Genomic DNA, 11,513 nt, shown 5'->3' with positions numbered 1-11,513 from the left:
TTTACTGAAAAAGTGTGTCAAACTTGTGCAGCTGAACACTGGCACGTGACCATAGCTTCCTTCCTGTTCTGTTATGTATTAACCTTTTGGTCATACTGCTAGGCCAATGCTGAGCGGTTTTGAAAAAGCCACCCTAAAAGAAAAAAAGTGAACATGTTGGAAACAGATGTCATTCTACATCTCTCTCTTATTTCTACTCCCCATTACATCACTGAGTGTCTCCTTACCCCATCCCATGTGCACACAGGTACAAAACACGTACACAATTTATTAGGGCGGCAAAGATTTGGTCACCAAACAATTTATTCGGACTCTGGTTTTGAATACAGATATACAAATGACAAAATTTAAAATAGCTTAAAAAGGCAAAAACTTGGAATCAAGATTTATAAATAGTATTTATAAATTCCTTCTAATTATCATCACAGTGGAAAAAACTGTTTGGTAGGAGAAAAAGCTGCTGTAACCATATGACTTTAAAAAGATACCCCACACAAATTAATTTCACAGCAAGAAACCGAAAAACATGTCACCCAATAATCTAATTTGTAGTTTTACATTTGATATTCCCTCTTTTTAAAATACCTTATAAAAATAAAATGCCTTCTCTGTCAATTTTGTCATCACTTGGTTATAGTTGATTTTTTCCAGTGATTGAATGCAACTAAAATTAGCACTTAGCAATGAACACCAGCTTATACAAATAATTATACCTCAACATTTCCATGCTCTAGTACCATTGCTGATATCAGTGCAGCTCTGGGAACAGAGAGCCTGATTATGTTTCCACTGAAGTCAAGGGCAAAACTCCCATAAACTTCCACAAGAGTAAGCTAGGGGTCACTGTATTACTGCTATGATACAGCCAGCAGAGGAAACTCTAAATATTTTGTAGAGCCCCCCGCAAAAAATGGTCTTTTTCATTTTAAACTCTCAGCAATTAGAAGTTGGATATATTGAACAAATACAAAACCCAGCCATCAAGAGATTGATTTAAATTGTAGGAAAGGGCGGTAAGATCTCCTGTGGTCGAATCCAAGCTCCGACACCGACAGTCTGCCTCTGGCTAAGGTGATAAGCCTCTGTCTCAATTTCCCCATCTGTAAGATGGGTTAATACTTCATTTTCATACTTACCTACCTCAAAGGATTGTTCTGAAGACTGATGTTTGTACAACATTTTGAGGATGAAAAGCAATTGCAAATATTTCTACTTTCTATGAAGGTAATATGTTTAAATGTAGGTCAAATTTTAGCCATTCATACTTTGGCAGTGTTTCTGACATATATAAATAGACTGTGAATGATGAGTTAAAATACTTTTAGTAACAACAAAAGTTAAATGCACACTTGCCAATCTCAAATTTAAAAACAGTTTTTTAGTACTACATTTACAAAAGCTTAGAGGTGCAAGGCTCAGTCAAACACTGACAGAACTAAATCAGAATCCTTTGCCACTACGGAATACCAACTGGCTGGGTTATAGAATCTGTCTGAATGAGATATTTTTTACCATTAATTGTAAACGATAATGTAATTCCATATATTCCTGATTATGGACTATTTTTTGCTTCTGTGTTTATATTCATTATGTTTGCAAGTACAACAGATTATACATACATACACACACACACACCCACACCAGTGAATTTAATTGATAGAATAAATAGCCATGTAAAGAAACATTAAACTCCTTCCATAGCTCAGGAGAAGGAAATCCAGCAGTCCCCCGCACTTGAAATGAAGTTCAATGCAACCATCCAGGTGCATGAGTCACAAACAGGCATAACTGTGATTGTGATAGCTGTGATAGCAGTCTGGTACTTAAATTTTGTTAGAAGGTGCACTTGTGCATTTGTTACACAGTATGGCTCTGATCCAGCAAAGCACTTAACCGCATGCTCAATTAAGCATGAGAGAGTAGCCTGGTATCACTAGAAATACTTAAACAGGCAAAACTCTTATCTAAAATGATCATAGGAGGGAAATAACTAATTTGAATACTGCTTTGGTATCGCCAGACAGTCATTACTCTGGAAATGGCCTTTTGCAGTCCTATTATAACCCCAATGAGAAATCTGGTTTCCACTCACACCACAGATGACACCCTAAGAGGCCTTAGTTTCCTCTAAGCATTTCAGTACAAAATAATAGGCCCGGAGTAGAGAAAACAACTGAACTTCTCTGTGAGCAATATAAGAAATACTGCTATTGCAACCCTTTCTACAATTCTCTGATCACAGTAAAGAACACACTCAATGAAGGGGGAGGAGGGAGTCAATGAGTCAAATCAGTATTTAAGGTTTGGCATTTGGAGTAAGTTACAGTACAACTATAACGGCAGCAAAATAATCTAGGATTTTAAAATACTTTGACATTAGCAAGAGATTCTCTCCATCACCCACCATTGGCACTGACTAATGGAAAGAAAAAATACATTTAAATAACCAGCTTTATAATTTACAGCTTAAAGGAACATGGGAAGTGTATTTCAACACCTAACTTTTTCCAGCACTATAATATTGTAATATGTCACCAGGTAACAAATATTCTATTCTACCATAAAATATCAGCAATCACTCCCAGCTTTTAACACATTATACCAGTACAGAAATAAAGCTAAAACCAAAGCTTACCAAAAAGCATAAGTATAAACTTCATATAGTTCACTTTTTGTTTGAAAACATATCCTACTAGTTGTCAATCTAGAAGAAAAAAGAGGCCTACATTGCTGGTTAGACTGCAGGCAACAAGGTGCCACAATACAGAGCAGCTGATTCCTTCACTTCAGAGAGGGAGCCCATTACACTCCATGATGCTTTAATCTCTCCTGAACAAGAGATTAAAGAGCACAGACCCAAACTTCAGTTTCATTCCCTCATCAGAAACAAGTATTGGATACAAATGAGAAAGACAATACTACATAAATCACTTTACTCAACACTGTACAACTTAAGGGAAAATAGACTTGTGAAGAATAACAACCCTTTTCCCTGTGCAGAACACTGCACCATTGTATGTCTGAAAAATTGTTATATTACACTAAAACAACCCAGTCTGCGAACGTAACATACATTCATCGATGCCCACATCCATGATCAAAAAATCCTACAAGCATATGTTGAAAAGGCAGACAGATTTTCTAAAACCTTTATGGTCTATGATCAATAGAAATGTTTCTTTGTAAAATTCCAATGGAATTTTTTTTATAATTCACATAACCACCATTCCCAGGGATCATTTCCAGAAGTCACATTACATAGTTATGCCAGTTCACAAAGTGACTAGAAATCAACCATAAATAAATGTGTACCTGACTAGTTTGTCTTTGGCCAAGCTGAGCGAAGTGTGAAAAGTTATCACGATTGATTCTGAAGGTTTAAGTTACATTCTGAAAATCTTTGAACTTTAATAACGTAGAACTTGATCTTCCAAGGTGCTGCATACCTTCAGTTCTGATTGAAATCAAAAGGAACTAGGGGCAGTTAGCACCTCGTAAGAAGCACTCAATACCTTGCAGGATCAATCGCCTAGATATTAACAACATAATTTAAAAATCATGCCTAGAAAATAAACTGTGTCCTTGAAACTTAAAATAAAGACTTGCACAAAAAGCAACATTTTTAATCCAGCCAAAATTTTACTGTAAAAACTTTCTTCCCTTGGTTTTGTGCAAAAGGTTTTAGTAGTTGCTAGGGTATGCTATGGATTTAATAAGCTTTTCCTTTCCATCTCAGGGTGCTGGAGGCTGGTACAAAGCCTTCACTGGAGTTCAATAGCTTGTTCTCTTGTTTCTTTTATCATGATTCATTCAAATGGAAAGTTGTTAAGTCTGCAGTTCGAACTGATAGGTGCTTGTTTTCCATTGGTTGATATCTGCATTGAGCATGGTGCGCTCTGTGAAAGTAACATGTCCTTCTGCATCAATGAGAATGACTGTGTTAGTCCTGAAAGAAAATAAGGGAAGAAAAAAAATTTAAACTTCATTTTTGTCTAACCATTTGCACAATAATACTTTAATCTAAATTTTTCCATTAATTTCACTTGACCACAATAGCACCACATAGAAATAGGTCTGAAAAACGCCAATAAAAACTCAGATTTGAAGAAGGACTAACTTGGGTTCCACACACCCCATTCCACTGAATCAAATTCTGTACTATCTTTCTTCACTGCTGCACTTAAGGCAACAACCACACAAAGCTTCAGGCTGATGGACAAGGAGAACAATATATAGCAGAGAAGACTAATGATAAGCTTTTTAATTGCTGAATATGTTCAAGTCAGTTCTAGCTTGAAAATAAATTTTACCTGGCAGCATTTAGTTGGCACGAATATCATCAGACACACACATCCTTGCTGATTATTTATATCAACTTACTTCTGCATTCTTCCTTTTTGTATCAAATGCCCATACAAATCTCCTCAGCCTTATTGCTCACCCGTCCAGAATACCACTAATCACCACCTGAGGACACAGACGCAAGGTCATACAAAGAACCTCTCCGTTTCTCTTCTGAGGAGCACAGTCTCTCCAAAGAGCAATTTCTGAACATTGAGATGCAAGTCTGCTCTCACCCACATGTAAAACTGCTGTGTGTAACTCCACTGACTTCAGTGCAACTTCTGATTTACACAGCAAAAAAATCAGGCTTCGCGTGGGAAGGTATGAGACCTTGCAGTCCACCTTAGCCTTGATTACCAGCTCTAATTAGTACAGCCATAAATCACAGATGTGCAGGGGCACCTATGTACTAGTCAGCTGTCCCTTATTTCAAACCCAAGTTGACCTCTGTTTTACATGAATTGCATTTTCACACAGGCAATTTAGTCTACCGATTCACTCAAAGGATTGGCAGTCCACACTTCTGAGTTCCAGGCCTAATGCTACCACTAATTTTGTGGTGTTGGTCAAATCACTTCTGCTCACCCAGCTGCAAAATGGGTACAACTGCCTGAATGGGATGTTGTGAGGCCTAATGTTTATGAAGAGCTTGGAGATTGCTAGATGAGACCACCTGTACAGTATTAATCAGAACTGAAGTCCTAAATAAAGAAACAGCAATGGTGAAAAATAGGTTAGACTAGTTCTGCTTACATATCGTTACATGTTTGCCACACTCTTCCTACTCTGTCTTATATTGGGGATTTATTCCACTTTGTCTCCCACATTCAGAACCATTAATTGTGAATGGTGTGACTCCATGTCTTCTCTCCTAAGGCTAGTGATGTGTTGAGATACTGCAATGGTCATGCACTTTGTCAGCAGCAACGTCTCAACATATGTGAATAGTAATTCCAACGAAGATGAAAAATGTATCTGATATTTTCACGGAAGACAACTCTGAGTGTCTGGGATAATTAAGTCAGCAAGTTTGAGAATTTAAGTTGCCTTATGCTGAGAGTTGGGAAATACTAGACCTGGCATGGTGAACTAAAGCGACTAATGTATTGGGAATAGGTTAAAACTATGTCTCAATATTTAGTCCATAAATATCCAATGCCATTTCTCCTTTCCCTAAAATTGGCAGAGTACAACCAGTGAAACCCAAAAACAAGTATTTCCCTTCATGTATTCCTTCAGGACTTTAGTACCCAGTACATAAATAAACAGGTCATGTTTCTGCATGTGTTTTATTACACATCAAAGCAGTACTCTGCATTTTGCAATGGCTTCTCAGTCAGTTCTCTCCAAATCTGTTTAAAAGTTCTGACGTTATTTTTTAAAACCTCCTAGGAAATTAGGACCAGCCATTTCAGAGACTACCTCTCACTCATTTATCCACCAAGACAGCTACAGCAATGGAAATGACATAGCTGACTGAGTCAGTTATTGCGGGGACGCCAGTTTATTCTCCCTGGCAGACCCATATCTGAGGAATTCTCTGCCTCCAGGTATTGGCAGAGCCATAACCTTCACGTTAGGGTGCAAGATATATATTGTGCAAACCTTCTCATAACAATAACTGATTCTCAATGTTTGCTCCTTTCTTCCTGGAGGGAGAAAGTGAGAATACCTCACTTAAGAAAGCGAGCACAAATTAAGAGAAGATGGAGGAGACCAAGATTCAGCTGATCATAATAATTCTTAATCTGAATATGGCACCTAGCTATTATATATAGTGAGTTAACTACAATAAATCCCTAATATAGCTAGGCATACAATATACATTTTTCTTTTAGAATCAAGTCTATTTCTCCACTTACTTACGTAGAAGAGACATAAAAAGGTTTATATTTTTCCATACAGGGTTATGTTTTCTTCACGTTTGGAATCAGAAGTTGAAGTGGGTCAGTATAATGTACTAATACTTTCTAATGTTCAATATAACTCATCACTTGCTAGCAGATCTGTCACTTTGCTAATATGCTGGCTCCTGGAGATAAGCAGAGCAGCAGTAGGCAAAGCTGAGATAAATAGAGCAGGGTAAAATCTTTCAGGTCAGTATTTTACTCGCCAAAAAATGGAGTTCTGAGTTGACTGAAATTACTCGCAAATTCAGGCTGAATTCAGCAATTGTTTTCAGCTGAAAGTATATAATTTCCCCCCCCCCAAAAAAAGAGTCAAAATGCTTTGTTTTGACATTTTCAAAATGAATATTTTGACTTTGTTTTGAAACTATGTTTCTTTTCCAAATTTAGCTAGATTTAAACAAAAAATGGTAAAAATACCCAAAATTAAATTAAAACCAAAAATGAATTATTTTGTTGGTTAAATGACTCATTTAAGCAAGAAACGTCCCAAAAAATTCTGTTTTGGGTCCATCTGAAACGAGTCTCCCCCAGTTTTTTTTTGGTTAAGCCACCAAACTGAAAAAAGAAAAATCAAATATTCGCTCAGTTCTAATGATAAGCCCAGCTGAATGGCTACGACACAAAACTGAATAACCATTGTCAGTTTCCTTTTGCAGCCAACTCCATGTATATAATATTTGCTGCAGAAGGAAACTGAAAAATCCTACATCAGTTTCCCTTTATAATCTGTCACATATAGCTGGCAAAAAGGCAAACTAAATGTTAAAATAAAGGTACAATGGGGGATGGAGGGAAAACAAAGGAAAAGGGGAGAATGAAAAAAGCAAGGAAAAAATAAAATGGAGCTCAAAAATAGAAAAAAAAGGATGTGGGAATGAGCAGTGACTACATACTACATAGATGGGTGCTCTAAAAATGCAACAGACCCCTCTAGTGGTGGTATAATTCCTTCTTTTCCCTGCTATATTCAACTGTGGCATAGGATACGCAAAATACTCCAGCTCATTCCAGAAGGGGAGCCAAAGCCTGGATTTGGTAACCTTAGGAGATTTCAGGTTTCACCTGGTTTCCTGAGGATTGATGAATAGAGGAAGAAAGAGGCAACTGAGAGGCTGCTGCATGCAGTAATTTTGCTGTGAACTACAATGTCAAGTAAAGCATTTTCATGTACTTAGAAGAAGCTGTTGCAGTAACTTGTTCGTGTGTGTGTGTTGTGAGAGGGACAGTGTGATTTTTTGACTCAATGAACTTTTTAAAAATATAAAAAAACTTTCTGAAGCTGAGGTTCTCAACAGGAAGAGGTGGGATAGCAAAAAAAACACCACACATTTTTGAAAGGGTAAAGTTACTTAACTTTAAGGAAGTTATAGCTAGCATCATTAGTAACTGTTTGACAAATTGTAAAGCAGGTACTGATGGGCATTTCAAGCAATGTCTAAGACACAAAGCTAGGAATAAAAAAAGATCAGAATAGAAGAAGATAATCTATGGATTACAAGTGATTAAACTTATGCATAGATATTAAATTCACTGAACAAACCCATTTTATGGTCTAGCATGTTAAATTTTATGGCAGCATTTGACTTTAGATATATGTCTTGATACAATAGTTGTCTATTTTGCCTTGAAGTATTTATTTTACCTTGTTCCATATCCCGGGCAACGAACACACAAAGCTGCATATTCGGTCAATACAGGTTGCACGTGTTCCTTTCCTTGATTCTCCATTGCGGGATCTGGTAGCTGACTGAAATATAAATAGCACTATTTCTTGCCCAGTATTAACACAAAACAAACCCTCCTACCCTTACTAACTATAATCAACACACAGCTTGATAATGGTAAAAAAGAAAAGGCAAAATGTCAAAATCAAATGTGATTTTTTGAAAACAAACATGAAAAGAAGGGACCAAAGATAAAAAGGTTTGTCAGCTGTTTCCAAGAGAAAATTTCTCAAGGACTTGACCTTTCATTTCATCAGCTTTCTATTAAATATTTTAATGATTTTTGACAGTCTTTCTCCTTTCATTGCTATTCCTTCCTTTCTGTATTTGTAGTGTCTCTTGAAATAAAAGAATACCACTTTTATGGTCAAGTAACTTAAAATACAAAAAGAAAAGGAGTACTTGTGGCACCTTAGAGACTAACCAATTTATTTGAGCATAAGCTTTCGTGAGCTACAGCTCACTTCATCGGATGCATACCGTGGAAACTGCAGCAGACTTTATATATACACACAGAGACTATGAAACAATACCTCCTCCCACCCCACTGTCCTGCTGGTAATAGCTTATCTAAAGTGATCATCAGGTTAGGCCATTTCCAGCACAAATCCAGGTTTTCTCACCCTCCACCCCCCCACACAAATTCACTCTCCTGCTGGTGATAGCCCATCCAAAGTGACAACTCTTTACACAATGTGCATAATAATCAAGTTGGGCCATTTCCTGCACAAATCCAGGTTCTCTCACTCCCTCACCCCCCTCCAAAAACCCACCCCCATACACACACAAACTCACTCTCCTGCTGGTAATAGCTCATCCAAACTGACCACTCTCCAAGTTTAAATCCAAGTTAAACCAGAACATTGGGGGGGGGGGGTAGGAAAAAACAAGAGGAAATAGGCTACCTTGCATAATGACTTAGCCACTCCCAGTCTCTATTTAAGCCTAAATTAATAGTATCCAATTTGCAAATGAATTCAGCAGTTTCTCGCTGGAGTCTGGATTTGAAGTTTTTTTGTTTTAAGATAGCGACCTTCATGCCTGTGACTGCGTGACCAGAGAGATTGAAGTGTTCTCCGACTGGTTTATGAATGTTATTATTCTTATAATTATTATAAATACAAAGTGTAAAAAACAAGTATTATTCAAGATGGACTCATGGGGATTTCTTTTGTTTTGGACAGAAACCAGTCTGCAACTTCCAAGAGACATTTGGAGGAACTGGAAAATTATATTGCACAATGCTTAATAAATTTCCAAAGTAAACAAGTCTGCCATGGTAAAGCGTATTGCAATGGTAAAATGGTATTGAGATTTGTAAACTGTAATTAATGAAACCTCAACACCCTAGAGAGAAAGAATCCAAGATCAGAGAGTCCATAGCAGAGCTAGGAATAATACCCAGATTTCCTGCCTTCCACTCCTAACACTAGATCGTGGTCCCCAAATATGGACAAAAAACATAACTCATGATGTCAATGACTGACAAATCAAATTGAAATTTGTAAAGACAAATTTAAAACTATTTTCTGCACCCTATGCCTGCTTCTCTGGTTCTCTGCCTCTTCCATCTCCATCACTACTCAAGTTTCTGCCTCCCACCATAGGCCAGCTTGTGTCAGTGTCTACCAAAATAAGACGAAGTTCATCAGCCAGTTAGGCACTCAGCGTGACAAAGAAGAGAGTGGAAGGAGACTGACTGATTCAGTCCTGTTTTTCTAGAGTTCTTCCTGCTCCACAAAGATGATACAGTTTGACATGACTTTAGTTACTGCTATTGAAACCCAGGGTCCCAGATCATGCTAGTTTTCTTTGGGGGAAATATACCAAGTCAGACTGTTTACACAAGTGAGGGGAGAGGGAATCACTAAAAACATATAACGCGTAATACCAACAGGGGAAGAGATCCTGAGGTGGGTTTGTTATGGGAATTAAATCTCATTCAATAAACCTATTAGATAGCTCACAGAATTAATGCTTATGAAGTGCCAAATATTTCATATGAAAGATATCTTTAGTTCTTAATTCCCATTGGGTGCTTTGAAAAAAATCTCAGCCATTTATTTTAAAATTTTGAACTTTAAAGTTACCTTTAAGACACTCCCCCCTTTTAGAACCAAAGTGATACTCTTGATGTCTATTAGCACAAGTGCAAGATCTTGGGTGCATGTGCATTTGAGTTGTGCAGTACCCTACAGGTTGGCTGTCTTACTGCTAAATGAACAGTACAGCACAGCAAGTTTTTTGAAGCACATCAGTGTTTTTCATTTGTAATATCGAGTGCATAGTAAAAATAGCGGAACAGATGCACAACTTAACACTCAGTTCAGTTTTCAAAAGCCCTCATCTTGTCATGAGAAATGTTTCACTTCTTTTGAAGCTTTGAAAATACCACACAAACATACTTAAGTTTTGTTTTAAACCAGATTAAGCTGACAAAAGACAGGGAACTTCAAGTCTTCATTCAAGGAAATGCACATGCTATTCAAGTGGAGGTAGGTGTTTATGTACCTATGTGCTATGGTCCTATCAAAGGGCTTGGACTAGTGTTTTATGCAAACTCACATACTGTACCTATGGACCAAAATCAGGCTGTATTTACTACATATATGTGTCAAGAGAGGCAGCTAAACAGTGTCACTACTGACTCCTGTCCTGAGCCATCCCAAATCTGTGGCTCGAGCTAGGGCAACATCTGGGGTTAGGAGTTATGGTAAGCATGTTTTAGTTTATCATGATTTATCCTTCCTATATCTTGCATGCTCTACTCCTGCCCTGGCAGGAGTAATCTTTAAGGAGTAAGGTATGATAAGTCAGAACACAGATCCACACTAATGCTGCTTTTGCAGTGATAGTGTCTTGTAGGTCTGTATTTGCCTTCAACACACACAAAATCAGATCAGTAGGGCTGGAATTTGTTCCAAGGGGGAAGGGAAGTATATTATTTTACCTTTACTTGACTTTGGTTAATATAAGATGAAGCTTTAGCATTACTTTAACGCAGTTTTTGTAGGTGAGTTTTAAAATGTTTGTACTTCATGTTAAGTAAAATGTGCGTTATGTACTTACGGGTCTTGATTATTCAGCACTTTAATGAGCTCCTGTACCAGGTCCTCTTTGGCAAGGTCCTGACTTTGCTTGATCACCTCTGTGAAAAGCTGCTTTCCATACTGAAGTTTCTTCCATGGAGTATCCAGCAGAGAATTACTCAATCCATAGATTCCTGAATATTGAAATTAATAAATAATAATAAAAACTTGGGGGCAGGTGAGAAAATGTTTGTATTAAGCATTTCTGTGGGGTGAAAAAGTTAACACATATGCAACACAGCCAAAAATATAACATTGCCTCATCCTTCAGGGCTTGAAGGAGAAAATAAATCAAGCCTTGTCAGCAAAACTCATCATAGGCCTTTTGTCATCTTTTCTCAGGAAAATTTGCTTATCTTTAGCACTTACTCCATTCCCACCTACTCTTCCACCATTTCTGCCTCCAATACCGTAGAAGGTATTAACCCATATGGGAAAGAGAAACG

The 11,513-nt window shown here is 37.4% G+C and overlaps 1 protein-coding gene across 3 annotated transcripts in view; it reads right to left on the bottom strand.

The window, feature by feature from the left end:
• Positions 1-285: 285 nt before the first annotated feature.
• TANGO2 (transport and golgi organization 2 homolog) overlaps positions 286-11,513 on the bottom strand; it is an 87,546-nt gene continuing 76,318 nt past the window's right edge. For all 3 annotated transcript variants that reach the window (XM_077834831.1, XM_077834832.1, XM_077834833.1), the window contains 3 exons: positions 11,048-11,201; positions 7,897-8,001; positions 286-3,946 (listed from right to left, as the gene is read on the bottom strand). In XM_077834831.1, the coding sequence (XP_077690957.1) occupies positions 3,826-3,946; positions 7,897-8,001; positions 11,048-11,201 (380 nt within the window). In that variant the 3' untranslated portion in view covers positions 286-3,825. The remainder of the gene's footprint in view (positions 3,947-7,896; positions 8,002-11,047; positions 11,202-11,513) is intronic.

The sequence above is a fragment of the Eretmochelys imbricata genome, chromosome 15 (assembly GCF_965152235.1).
Source record: "Eretmochelys imbricata isolate rEreImb1 chromosome 15, rEreImb1.hap1, whole genome shotgun sequence".
In the NCBI taxonomy this organism is placed as follows: Eukaryota; Metazoa; Chordata; order Testudines; family Cheloniidae; genus Eretmochelys; species Eretmochelys imbricata.
Note: the sequence above shows the minus strand (reverse complement) of the source record. Positions and strands in the feature narration are given on the sequence as shown.